General features: G+C 60.5%; 1 protein-coding gene across 1 annotated transcript; it reads left to right on the forward strand.

Annotated features, from left to right (window-relative positions):
* Window positions 1-1941: 1941 nt before the first annotated feature.
* LOC134434210 (kallikrein-14-like) lies at window positions 1942-13421 on the forward strand. The gene is given in 5 exon segments (XM_063182884.1): window positions 1942-2074; window positions 5627-5789; window positions 5791-5885; window positions 9913-10049; window positions 13197-13421. Coding segments are annotated over 4 exon segments (483 nt in total). The 5' UTR covers window positions 1942-2074; window positions 5627-5691; the 3' UTR covers window positions 13350-13421.
* The last annotated feature ends 1486 nt before the right edge of the window (window positions 13422-14907 follow it).

Below are 14907 nucleotides of genomic sequence, written 5' to 3' on the forward strand. Positions count from 1 at the left end.
GACACTGGGACAGGTGACAATGGACAGGTGACAGGTGACAATTGACAGGAGTGGGACAGGTGACAGTGGGACAGGTGACAATGGGGACAGGTGACAATGGGACAGGTGACAATGGGACAGGTGACAATGGGGACAGGTGACAAGTGACAATGGACAGGTGAGGGACAGGTGACAATGGACAGGAGACAATGGGACAGGTGACAATGGGGACAATGGACAGGTGACAACGGACAGGTGACAATGGACAGGTGACAATGGGAACAATGGACAGGTGACAATGGACAGGGGACACTGAGATAGGTGTGGGACAGGTGACAATGGGGACAATGGGGACAGGTGACACTGGACAGGTGACTCTGGGATAGGTGAGGGACAGGTGACAATGGACAGGTGACAATGGACAGGTGACACTGGGGACAATGGGGACAGGTGACACTGGGATAGGTCACAGGTGAGGGGACAGGTGAGGCAGGAGACAAGTGACAATGGACAGGTGACAATGGACAGGGTGACAATGGGATAGGTGACAATGGGATAGGTGACAATGGGGACAATGGACAGGTGACAATGGACAGGTAAGGGACAGGTGTAGGACAGGTGACAATGGGGACAGGTGACACTGGGATAGGTGACAATGGGACAGGTGACACTGGACAGGTGAGGGGTGGCACAGAGGTGACACAGGTGACACTGACAGGTGACATTCACTGGTGTCGGTTCCGTGTCCCCACAGTGACACAGGTGCCTCAGGTATCACAGGTGACAGGTGACAACCGCGTGGTCGGTGGCCACGCCTGTGTCCCGCACTCCCAGCCCTGGCAGGTGGCACAGGTGGCACAGGTGACACAGGTGGCACTGACAGGTGTCCATGTCTCTGTCCATGTCCCCACAGTGGCACAGGTGGCACAGGTGACACTGACAGGTGTCCCATGTCCCCACAGTGGCGCAGGTGGCACAGGTGACAGGTGACAAACCGCGGTGGTCGGTGGCCACGCCTGTGTCCCGCACTCGCAGCCCTGGCAGGTGGCACAGGTGGCACAGGTGGCACAGGTGACCCTGACAGGTGTTCCGTGTCCCCACAGTGGCACAGGTGGCACAGGTGACACTGACAGGTGTCCCATGTCCCCACAGTGGCACAGGTGGCACAGGTGACAGGTGACAATCGTGTCGTGGGTGGCCACGCCTGCGTGCCCCACTCGCAGCCCTGGCAGGTGGCACAGGTGGCACAGGTGGCACTGACAGGTGTCCATGTCTCTGTCCCATGTCCCCACAGTGGCACAGGTGACAGGTGACAACCGCGTGGTCGGTGGCCACGCCTGCGTGCCCCATTCCCAGCCCTGGCAGGTGGCACAGGTGACACAGGTGACACAGGTGACACTGACAGGTGTCCCATGTCCCCACAGTGGCACAGGTGGCACAGGTGACACTGACAGGTGTCCATGTCTCTGTCCCATGTCCCCACAGTGGCAACAGGTGGCACAGGTGACAGGTGACAATCGTGTCGTGGGTGGCCACGCCTCTGTGTCCCGCACTCGCAGCCCTGGCAGGTGGCACAGGTGACACTGACAGGTGTCTGTCCCATGTCCCCACAGTGACACAGGTGGCACAGGTGACACAGACAGGTGACACAGGTGACCCTGACAGGTGTCTGTCCCATGTCCCCACAGTGACACAGGTGACAGGTGACAATCGCGTGGTCGGTGGCCACGCCTGCGTGCCCCATTCCCAGCCCTGGCAGGTGGCACAGGTGGCACAGGTGGCACTGACAGGTGTCCATGTCTCTGTCCCATGTCCCCACAGTGGCACAGGTGACAGGTGACAATCGCGTGGTCGGTGGCCACGCCTGTGTCCCGCACTCGCAGCCCTGGCAGGTGGCACAGGTGACCCTGACAGGTGTTCATGTCCCCACAGTGGCACAGGTGACAGGTGGACAATCGCGTGGTCGGTGGCCACGCCTGTGTCCCGCACTCGCAGCCCTGGCAGGTGGCCGTGCTGGACATGTACAAGCTCTACTGCGGGGGAGTCCTGGTGCACCGAGATGGGTGGTGACCGCGGCGCACTGCACCACGCCCGGGTAAGGGACACACCTGGGACATGTGACACACCTGGGGACACACCTGGGGACACACCTGGGGACACCTGGGGACACACCTGGGACAGGGGACACTGCACCACGCCAGGGTAAGGGGACACACCTGGGACAGGTGACACACCTGGGGACACACCTGGGACAGTGACACTGCACCACGCTCCGGGTAAGGGACACACCTGGGGACACCTGGGGACACACCTGGGGACACCTGGGGACACACCTGGGACAGGTGACACACCTGGGGACACACCTGGGGACACAGCCTGGGACAGGTGACACACCTGGGGACACACCTGGGACAGTGACACACCTGGGGACACACCTGGGACAGGTGACACACCTGGGGGACACACCTGGGACTGGGGACACACCTTGGGGACACACCTGGGACAGGTGACACACCTGGGGACAGCTGGGACAGTGACACTGCACCACGCCCGGGTAAGGGACACACCTTGGGACAGGTGACACACCTGGGGACACACCTGGGACAGTGACACACCTGGGGACACCTGGGGACACCTGGGGACAGTGACACTGCACCACGCCGGGTAAGGGACACCTGGGGACAGGTGACACACCTGGGGACACCTGGGGACACACCTGGGGACACCTGGGGACACACCTGGGACAGGTGACACGCCCTGGGGACACACCTGGGGACACACCTGGGGACAGTGACACTGCACCACGCCGGGGTAAGGGACACCTGGGGACAGGTGACACACCTGGGGACACACCTGGGACAGTGACACTGCACCACACCGGGGTAAGGGACACACCTGGGGACACACCTGGGGACACACCTGGGGACACACCTGGGGACACACCTGGGACAGTGACACTGCACCACACCGGGTAAGGGACACACCTGGGACAGGTGACACACCTGGGGACACACCTGGGACAGGTGACACACCTGGGACAGTGACACTGCACCACGCCGGGGTAAGGACACCTGGGACAGGTGACACACCCTGGGGACACACCTGGGGACACACCTTGGGGACACCTGGGGACACACCTGGGACAGGTGACACGCCTGGGACACGCCTGGGGACACACCTGGGGACACCTGGGGACACACCTGGGACAGGTGACACGCCTGGGGACACGCCTGGGGACACACCTGGGGACAGTGACACTGCACCACGCCGGGGTAAGGGACACACCTGGACAGGTGACACACCTGGGGACACACCTGGGACAGTGACACACCTGGGGACACACCCTGGGTAAGGGACACACCTGGGGACACCTGGGGACACCTAGGGACAGTGACACACCTGGGGACACTGCACCACACCTGGGGGACAGGTGACACACCTGGGGACAGTGACACTGCACCACACGGGGTAAGGGACACACCTGGGGACACACCTGGGGACACCTGGGGACACACCTGGGGACAGTGACACTGCACCACGCCGGGGTAAGGGACACCTGGGACAGGTGACACACCTGGGGACACACCTGGGACACCTGGGGACAGTGACACACCTGGGGACACCTGGGGACACACCTGGGACAGGTGACACACCTGGGGACACACCTGGGGACAGTGACACTGCACCACACCGGGGTAAGGGACACACCTGGGACAGGTGACACACCTGGGGACACACCTGGGGACACCTGGGGACACCTGGGGACACACTGGGCACCTGGTGACAGGTGACACGCTGGGGACACACCCTGGGGACACACCTGGGGACAGTGACACTGCACCACGCCGGGGTAAGGGACACACCTGGGGACAGGTGACACACCTGGGGACACACCTGGGACAGTGACACACCTGGGGACACCTGGGGACACCTGGGGACAGTGACACTGCACCACGCCGGGGTAAGGGACACACCTGGGACAGGTGACACACCTGGGGACACACCTGGGACAGTGACACACCTGGGGACACACTGGGTAAGGGACACACCTGGGGACACCTGGGGACACCTGGGGACACCTGGGACAGTGACACACCTGGGGACACTGCACCACACCTGGGGACAGGTGACACAGCTGGGGACAGTGACACTGCACCACACCGGGGTAAGGGACACACCTGGGGACAGGTGACACACCTGGGTAAGGGACACCTGGAGATGTTCCTCAGATGTTCGTAGATGTTCTTCAGATGTTCCTCAGATGTTCTTTAGATGTTCCCAGATGTTCCCGAGATGTTCCTCACCCACCCCATCGCCTCCATGTAATCCCCGTGTCCCTCATATTCCTCAGGTGTTCCCCAGATGTTCCTCACCTGCTCCCGTCCCCTCCATGTATTCCCCATGTTCCTCAGATGTTCCTCAGAGGTTCCTCACCCATCTGTCCCCGCCATGTCCTTCTGATGTCCCTGAGATGTTCCTCAGATGTTCCTCAGACGTTCCTCACCCATCCATGTCCTTTCTGATGTCCCTCAAATGTTCCCCAGATGTTCCCCAGGTGTTCCCCAGATGTCCCCCAGGTGTTCCCCAGGTGTCCCTCACCCCCTCCTGTCCCCTCCATGTCCTTCTGATGTCCCTGAGATGTTCCTCAGATGTTCCTCAGATGTTCCTCAGATGTTCCTGAGATGTTCCCGAGATGTTCCCCAGATGTTCCTCAGACATTCCTCACCCATCCTTGTCCTTCTGATGTTCCCGAGATGTTCCGAGATGTTCCCGAGATGTTCCCCAGGTGTTCTCCAGGTGTCCCTCACCATCCTTGTCCTTCTGATGTTCCTCGGATGTTCCCCAGATGTTCCTCAGATGTTCCGAGTTGTTCCCGAGATGTTCCCCAGGTGTCCCTCACCCATCCTTGTCCTTCTGATGCCCCTGAGATGTCCCGATGATGTTCCCGAGATGTTCCTCAGACGTTCCTCACCCATCCTGTCCCCTCCGTGTCCTTTCTGATGTCCCTGAGATGTTCCCCAGATGTTCCTCAGACGTTCCTCACCCATCCTGTCCCCTCCGTGTCCTTCTGATGTCCCTGAGATCTTCCTCAGATGTTCCTCAGATGTTCCCGAGATGTTCCCGAGATGTTCTCTAGATGTTCCCCAGATGTTCCCCACATGTTCCTCACCCATCCTGTCCCCTCCATGTCCTTCTGATGTCCCTTGAGAAGTTCCTCAGATGTTCCCCAGATGTTCCTGAGATGTCCCCCAGGTGTCCCTCACCCATCCTGTCCCCTCCATGACCTTCTGATGTCCCTGAGATGTTCCTCAGATGTTCCCGAGATGTTCCCAGATGTTCCCCAGATGTCCCTCACCCATCCTGTCCCCTCCATGTCCTTCTGATGTCCCTGAGATGTTCCCGAGATGTTCTCTAGATGTTCCCCAGATGTTCCCCAGATGTTCCTCACCCATCCTGTCCCCTCCATGTCCTTCTGATGCCCCTGAGATGTTCCTCAGATGTTCCCGAGATGTTCCCCAGATGTTCCTCAGATGTTCCTCACCCATCCTGTCCCCTCCATGTCCTTCTGATGTCCCCGAGATGTCCCCCCAGGTGTCCCCCAGGTGTCCCCGGGTGTCCCTGACCCCGTTCCCCGCCGTCCCCGCAGGGTGACCACGGTGTCCCTGGGCAAGCACCAGGCTGTACGCGCGCGAGGCGGGCGAGCAGCGCCGCATGGTGGCGCGCATGGTGGCCCACCCGGGCTACGACCCGTCCACCAAGGACAACGACATCATGCTGCTCAAGCTGCTCTCCCCCGGCCGCCATCTCCGAGCCTGCGTCCCGGCCCATCCCGGTGGCCTCGTGCCTGCCCCGGCCCGGCACCACCTGCGTCACCTCGGGCTGGGGGGCCACCACCTCGCCAGAAGGTACCTGGGCCCGCCCACGGGGGGCTGGTGGCATCTGGGGGGGGTTTGGGGATCCTGGTGGAGATGGGACATGGCCCAGGTGGCATCTGAGGGGGGTTTGGGGCTCCTGGTGGAGATGGGACATGGCCCAGGTGGCATCTGGGGGGGGTTTGGGCTCCTGGTGGAGATGGGACATGGCCCTGGTGGCATCTGGGGGGGGTTGGGGCTCCTCATGGAGATGGGACATGGTCCAGGTGGCATCTGGGGGAGGTTTGGGGCTCCTGGTGGAGATAGGACATGGTCCAGGTGGCATCTGGGGGAGGTTTGGGTCCTCATGGTCATCTCATTGTCATTTGGGTCTCCTCATGGGCTCCTCATGGAGATGGGACATGGCCCAGGTGGCATCTGGGGGGGTTTGGGGCTGCTCATGGGCACCTTATGGCCATTTGGATCTCCTCATGGTCAATTGGTGCAGATGGGATGTGGTCCAGGTGGCATCTGGGGGGGGTTTGGGCTCCTGGTGGAGATGGGACATGGTCCAGGTGGCATCTGGAGGGGGTTTGGCTCCTGGTGGAGATGGGACATGGCCCAGGTGGCATCTGGGGGAGGTTTGGGTTCCTCATGGTCATCTCATTGTCATTTGGGTCTCCTCATGGGCTCCTCATGGAGATGGGACATGGCCCAGGTGGCATCTGGGGGGGGTTTGGGGCTGCTCATGGCACCTTATGGCCATTTGGATCTCCTCATGGTCATCTGGTGCAGATGGGATGTGGCCCAGGTGGCATCTGGAGGGGGTTTTGGGGATCCTGGTGGAGATGGGACATGGCCCAGGTGGCATCTGGGGGGGGTTTGGGGATCCTGGTGGAGATGGGACATGGTCCAGGTGGCATCTGGGGGGGGTTTGGGGCTCCTCATGGGCACCTTGTGGCCATTTGGATCTCCTCATGGTCATCTGGTGCAGATGGGATGTGGCCCAGGTGGCATCTGGAGGGGGTTTGGGGCTCCTGGTGGAGATAGGACATGGTCCCAGGTGGCATCTGGGGGGGTTTGGGGCTGCTCATGGTCATCTCATTGTCATTTGGGTCTCCTCATGGGCTCCTCGTGGAGATGGGACATGGTGCTGGTGGCATCTGAGGGGGGTTTGAGGCTCCTGGTGGAGATGGGACATGGCCCTGGTGCATCTGGGGGGGGTTTGGGGCTCCTCATGGAGATGGGACATGGTCCTGATGGCATCTGGGGGGGGTTTGAGGCTCCTGGTGGAGATGGGACATGGTCCAGGTGGCATCTGGGGGAGGTTTGGGTTCCTCATGGTCATCTCATTGTCATTTGGGTCTCCTCATGGGCTCCTCATGGAGATGGGACATGGCCCAGGTGGCATCTGGGGGGGTTTGGGGCTCCTGATGGGCACCTTGTGGCCATTTGGATCTCCTCATGGTCATCTGGTGCAGATGGGATGTGGTCCAGGTGGCATCTGGGGAGGGTTTGGGGCTCCTGGTGGAGATAGGACATGGTCCAGGTGGCATCTGGAGGGGGTTTGGGGGCTGCTCATGGTCATCTCATTGTCATTTGGTCTCCTCATGGGCTCCTCGTGGAGATGGGACATGGTGCTGGTGGCATCTGGGGGGGGTTTGGGGCTCCTCATGGGCACCTTGTGGTCATTTGGATCTCCTCGTGGTCATCTGGTGGAGATGGGACACGGTCCAGGTGGCATCTGGAGGGGGTTTGGGCTCCTCATGGGCATCTCATGGTCATCTGGGGCTCCTGGTGGAGATGGGACATGGCCCAAGGTGGCATCTGGGGGGGGTTTGGGGCTCCTCATGGGCACCTTGTGGTCATCTCGTGGTCATCTCGTGATCATCTGGGGCATCCTGTGGTCACTTGGGTCTTCTCATGGTCATCTCATGGCCATCTCATGGTCATCTGGGTCTCCTTGTGATCACCTCATGGAGATGGGACGTGGTCCTGATGGCATCTGGGGGGGGTTTTGGGGCTCCCTGGTGGAGATGGGACATGGTCCTGGTGGCATCTGGGGGGGGTTTGGGGATCCTGGTGGAGATGGGACATGGTCCTGATGGCATCTGGGGGGGTTTGGGCTCCTCATGGGCATCTCATGGTCATGTGGGGCTCCTCGTGGAGATGGGACATGGCCCTGGTGGCATCTGGGGGGGGTTGGGGCTCCTCATGGAGATGGGACATGGTCCTGATGGCATCTGGGGGGGTCTGGAGATCCTCATGGGCATCTCGTGGTCATTTGGGTCTCCTCATGGTCATCTGGTGGAGATGGGACACGGTCCAGGTGGCATCTGGAGGGGGTTTGGGCTCCTCATGGGCATCTCATGGTCATCTGGGTCTCCTCGTGATCACCTCATGGAGATGGGACACGGCAAGGTGGCATCTGGAGGGGGTTTGGGGCACCTTGTGGGCACCTTGAGGTCATCTTGTGGTCATTTGGATCTCCTTGTGGTCATTGGGGTCTCCTTGTGGTCATCTCATGGTCACCTGGGCATCTCAGGGTCACCTGGGCCTTCGTCATGGTCACTTTGGTCTCCTCGTGGTCATCTCGTGGTCATTGGGGTCTCCTCGTGGTCATCTCATGGTCACCTGGGTCCTCTACTGGTCACTCTGGTGGTCACTTTGGACCTCTGGTGGTCACCTGGGCCCGTTCCTGGTCGCTTTGGAACCCTGGTGGTCACTCAGTGATGGTCACTGTGGTGGTCAGTGTGATGGTCACTCATTGGTCACTCAGCGGTCACTCAGTGGTCACTCATTGGTCACTCAGCGGTCACTCAGCGGTCACTCACTGGTCACTCAGGGTCACTCATTGGTCACTCAGTGGTCACTCAGGGTCACTCAGTGGTCACTCAGTGGTCACTCAGCGGTCACTCATTGGTCACTCAGTGGTCAGTGGTCAGTGGTCACTCAGTGGTCACTCAGTGGTCACTCAGCGGTCACTCAGGGTCACTCAGGGGTCACTCAGTGGTCACTCAGTGGTCACTCAGGGTCACTCAGTGGTCACTCAGTGGTCACTCAGCGGTCACTCAGTGGTCACTCAGTGGTCACTCAGCGGTCACTCATTGGTCACTCAGTGGTCAGTGGTCAGTGGTCACTCAGTGGTCACTCAGTGGTCACTCAGCGGTCACTCAGGGTCACTCAGGGGTCACTCATTGGTCACTCAGTGGTCACTCAGTGGTCACTCAGTGGTCACTCTGTCCGCAGTGACCTACCCGGAGGTGCTCCAGTGTGTCAATGTCACGCTGTTCTCAGTGATGGTCACTGTGATGGTCACTCAGTGGTCACTCAGTGATGGTCACTCAGTGGTCAGTGGTCACTCAGTGGTCACTCAGTGGTCTCTCAGTGGTCAGTGGTCACTCAGTGGTCACTCAGTGGTCTCTCAGTGGTCAGTGGTCACTCAGTGGTCACTCAGTGGTCTCTCAGTGGTCAGTGGTCACTCAGTGGTCACTCAGGGTCACTCAGTGGTCACTCATTGGTCACTCAGTGGTCACTCAGGGTCACTCAGTGGTCACTCAGTGGTCACTCAGCGGTCACTCAGGGTCACTCAGGGGTCACTCAGTGGTCACTCAGTGGTCACTCAGTGGTCAGTGGTCACTCATTGGTCACTCTGTCCACAGTGACCTACCCCGAGGTGCTCCAGTGTGTCAATGTCACGCTGTTCTCAGTGATGGTCACTGTGATGGTCACTCAGTGATGGTCACTCAGTGGTCAGTCATTGGTCACTCAGTGGGTCACTCAGTGGTCACTCTGTCCGCAGTGACGTACCCGGAAGTGCTCCAGTGTGTCAATGTCACGCTGTTCTCAGTGATGGTCACTCAGTGGTCAATGGTCACTCAGTGGTCACTCTGTCCGCAGTGACGTACCCCGAGGTGCTCCAGTGTGTCAATGTCACGCTGTTCTCAGTGATGGTCACTGTGATGATCCCCATGATGATCAGTGTGATGGTCACTGTGATGGTCACTCAGTGGTCAGTGGTCACTCAGTGGTCACTCAGTGGTCACTCATTGGTCACTCAGTGGTCACTCTGTCCCCACAGTGACCTACCCCGAGGTGCTCCAGTGTGTCAATGTCACGCTGTTCTCGCCGGCCGAGTGTCGCCGTTTCTACCCCGGCTCCATCACCGACAACATGATCTGCGCCGGACACCTGCAGGGGGGACAGGACTCGTGCCAGGTAACACCTGGGGACACCTGGGGACATTAAAATACACCTGGGGACACACGGGGACACCTGGGGACACCTGGGACACATCTGGGGACACCTGCAGGGGGGACAGGACTCGTGCCAGGTAACACCTGGGGACACCTGGGGACATTAAAATACACCTGGGGACATCTCAGATACACCTGGGGACACCTGGGGACACCTGGGACACCTGCAGGGGGGGACAGGACTCGTGCCAGGTAACACCTGGGGACACCTGGGACACCTGGGGACACACCTGGGGACATCTCAGATACACCTGGGGACACCTGGGGACACCTGGGGACACCTGCAGGGGGGACAGGACTCGTGCCAGGTAACACACCTGGGGACACCTGGGGACACACCTGGGACACACCTGGGGACACCTGGGGACATCTCAGATACACCTGGGACACCTGGGGACACCTGGGGACACCTGGGGACACCTGGGACACATCTGGGGACACCTGCAGGGGGGACAGGACTCGTGCCAGGTAACACCTGGGGACACCTGGGGACATTAAAATACACCTGGGGACACCTGGGGACACCTGGGACACCTGGGGACATCTCAGATACACCTGGGGACACCTGGGGACACCTGGGGACACCTGGGACACCTGGGATACACCTGGGGACACCTGCAGGGGGGACAGGACTCGTGCCAGGTAACACCTGGGGACACCTGGGGACATTAAAATACACCTGGGGACACACAGGGACACCTGGGGACACCTGGGGGACACCTGGGACACATCTGGGGACACCTGGGGACATCTCAGATACACCTGGGGACACACCTGGGGCACACCTGGGACACCTGGGACACCTGGGGACACCTGGGACACACCTGGGGACACCTGGGGACACCTGGGGACACCTGGGACACACCTGGGGACACCTGGGGGACACCTAAAATACACCTGGGGGACACCTGCAGGGGGGGACAGGACTCGTGCCAGGTAACCCTGGGGACACCTGGGACACCTGGGGACACCTGGGGACACACCTGGGACACCTAAAATACACCTGGGGACACACCTGGGGACACACCTGGGACACACCTGGGACACCTGGGGACACCTGGGGACACCTGGGGACACATCTGGGGACACCTGCAGGGGGACAGGACTCGTGCCAGGTAACCCTGGGGACACCTGGGGACACACCTGGGGACACCTGGGGACACCTGGGGACACCTGGGACACACCTGGGACATCTCAGATACACCTGGGGACACCTGGGACACCTGGGACACACCTGGGGCACACCTGGGACACACCTGAGATACACCTGGGGGACACCTGCAGGGGGGACAGAACTCGTGCCAGGTAACCCCCGGGACACACCTGGGGACATCTCAGATACACCTGGGGACACCTGGGGACACCTGGGACACACCTGGGGACATCTGGGGACACCTGGGGACACCTGGGGGCACACCTGGGGCACCTGCGGACACCTGGTACAGCTGGGGACGGCTGGGAACACCTGGGGACACCCTAAAATACACCCGGGGACACACCTGGGAACACCTGGGGGCACCTGGGAGGGGTCAGAGGTAGAGGAGAACCTGGTTTGGGGTCACCAAAGACAGTGAGGTCCATCGAGGGGTCACCAAACCCAATGAGATCCATCAAGGGATCACCAAACCCACTGAGATCCACCAAAGGGTCACCAAACCCAACGAGGTCCATCAAGGGGTCACCCAACCCCAATGAGATCCACCAAGAGTTTGACCAACCCATGGGCTCACCAAACCCAATGAGGTCCCTCAACCCAATGAGATCCATCGAGGGCTCACCAAACCCACTGAGATCCACCAAAGGGGTCACCAAACCCAACGAGGTCCATCGAGGGCTCACCAAACCCAGTGAGATCCACCAAGAGTTTGACCAACCCATGGGCTCACCAAACCCAATGAGGTCCCTCAACCCAACGAGGTCCATCAAGGGGTCACCAAACCCAGTGAGGTCCACCAAGGGGTCACCAAACCCAGTGAGGTCCACCAAGAGTTTGACCAACCCATGGGCTCACCAAACCCAATGAGGTCCCTCAACCCAACGAGGTCCATCAAGGGGTCACCAAACCCAATGAGATCCACCAAAGGGTCACCAAACCCAACGAGGTCCACCAAGGGGTCACCAAACCCGATGAGATCCACCAAGGGCTCACCAAACCCGATGAGGTCCACCAAGGGGTCACCCAACCCAATGAGATCCACCAAGGGGTCACCAAACCCGATGAGATCCATCAAGGGGTCACCAAACCCGATGAGATCCACCAAGGGGTCACCCAACCCAATGAGATCCACCAAGGGGTCACCCAACCCAATGAGGTCCACCAAGGGGTCACCAAACCCGATGAGATCCACCAAGGGGTCACCCAACCCAATGAGATCCACCAAGGGGTCACCAAACCCAACGAGGTCCACCAAGGGGTCACCAAACCCGATGAGGTCCACCAAGGGGTCACCCAACCCAACGAGGTCCACCAAGGGGTCACCAAACCCAATGAGGTCCACCAAGGGGTCACCAAACCCGATGAGATCCACCAAGGGGTCACCAAACCCAACGAGGTCCACCAAGGGGTCACCAAACCCAATGAGATCCACCAAGAGTTTGACCAACCCATGGGGTCACCAAACCCAATGAGGTCCACCAAGGGGTCACCAAACCCAATGAGGTCCATCAAGGGGTCACCAAACCCAGTGAGGTCCACCAAGAGTTTGACCAACCCATGGGCTCACCAATCTCAATGAGGTCCCTCAACCCAATGAGATCCACCAAGGGGTCACCAAACCCAATGAGGTCCACCAAGTGTTTGACCGACCCAAGGGGTCACCAAACCCGATGAGATCCACCAAGGGGTCACCAAACCCGATGAGATCCACCAAGGGGTCACCAAACCCGATGAGATCCACCAAGGGGGTCACCAAACCCAATGAGATCCACCAAGGGGTCACCCAACCCAACAAGTTCACCCAACCCAAACGATTTCCACCACGAGTTTGGCCCACCCAGTGGGACCCACCGAGGGTTTGCCCAACCCACGGAGGTCTGTGTGGACCCCGAAGTTCTCCCCCAGCCCTGGTGGCCGTCCCGGTGGTGACCCCGTGCCGCTGTCCCCGGCCAGGGCGACTCCGGCGGGCCCCTGGTGTGCGAGGGCACCTTGCAGGGCATCGTCTCGTGGGGCATGGAGCGCTGCGGGCAGCCGCGGCGCCCGGGCGTCTACACCAAGGTGTGCCGCTACGCCCGCTGGATCCGCGACACCATGGAGGACACCTGAGGAGGCATCTCACGGGGTTCCCGCGGTGGCACCTCGCGTGGCCTCTGAGGTGGTGGCACCTGAGGGGGCATCTCACGGGGTTCCCGCGGTGGCACCTCGCGTGGCGTCTGAGGTGGTGGCACCTGAGGGGGCATCTCACGGGGTTCCCAGGGTGGTGCACCTGAGGGAGAACCTGGGGTGGCAGCTGAGGTGGATCCAGGAGCCCATGGAGGACACCTGAGGTGGCATCTGGGGTGCATCTGAGGTGGCACCCGAGGGGACACCCAGGGGACATTAAAGATGTGCCGGGGGACTCTGGGCTCCGCGTGGTTTCTTCTGGTACCAAAATTTGGGATTTTGGGACAATTTGTGGATTTGGGGGATTTTGGGGTGAATTTGAGGGGATTTTGGAGGATCCACGATGCCGTGGAGGACACCTGAGGGAGAACCTGGGGTAGCACCTCAGGTGGATCCAGGAGGACCATGGAGGACACCTGAGGAGGCATCTCACGGGGTTCCCGGCGGTGGCACCTCGCGTGGGCCTCTGAGGTGGCATCTGAGAGGGTTCCTGGGGTGGCGCCTGAGGTGGATCCAGGAGCCCATGGAGGACACCTGAGGTGGCACCTGGGGTGGCATCTGAGGTGGCACCTGAGGGGACACCCAGGGGACATTAAAGATGTGCCGGGGGACTCTGGGCTCCGCGTGGTTTCTTCTGGGGTGGGATTTTGGGACAATTTGTGGGTTTGGGGTGAATTTGAGGGGATTTTGGGGGATCCAGGAGATCATGGAGGACACCTGAGGGAGAACCCGGGGCGGCACCTCGGGTGGATCCAGGAGACCGTGGAGGACACCTGAGGAGGCATCTCACGGGGTTCCCCGCGGTGGCAACCTCAGGTGGCGTCTGAGGTGGTGGCCCACCTGAGGGGGCATCTCACAGGGTTCCCGGGGTGGCACCTGAGAAAGAACCTGGGGTGGCAGCTGAGGTGGCACCTGAGGTGGCATCTGAGGGGACATTAAAGATGTGCCGGGGGACTCTGGGCTCCGCGTGGTTTCTCTGTCTGGTACCAAAAATTTGGGATTTTGGGACAATTTGTGGATTTGGGGGGGATTTTGGGGTGAATTTGAGGGGATTTTGGAGGATCCACGATGCCGTGGAGGACACCAGAGGGAGAACCCGGGGCGGGCACCTCGGGTGGATCCAGGAGACCGTGGAGGACACCCTGAGGAGGCATCTCACGGGGTTCCCGCGGTGGCACCTCGCGTGGCGTCTGAGGTGGTGGCACCTGAGGGGGCATCTGAGAGGGTTCCTGGGGTGGCACCTGAGAAAGAACCTGGGGTGGCAGCTGAGGTGGCACCTGAGGGGACACCCAGGGGACATTAAAGATGTGCCGGGGGACTCTGGCTCCGCGTGGTTTCTTTCTGGGGTGGGATTTTGGGACAATTTGTGGGTTTGGAGGATTTTGGGGACAATTTGAGGGGATTTTGGGGGATCCGGGAGACCATGGAGGACACCTGAGGGAGAACCTGGGGCGGCACCTCGGGTGGATCCAGGAGACCGTGGAGGACAACCTGAGGAGGC

The sequence above is a fragment of the Melospiza melodia genome, unplaced genomic scaffold, assembly GCF_035770615.1.
Source record: "Melospiza melodia melodia isolate bMelMel2 unplaced genomic scaffold, bMelMel2.pri scaffold_329, whole genome shotgun sequence".
Taxonomy (NCBI): Eukaryota; Metazoa; Chordata; class Aves; order Passeriformes; family Passerellidae; genus Melospiza; species Melospiza melodia.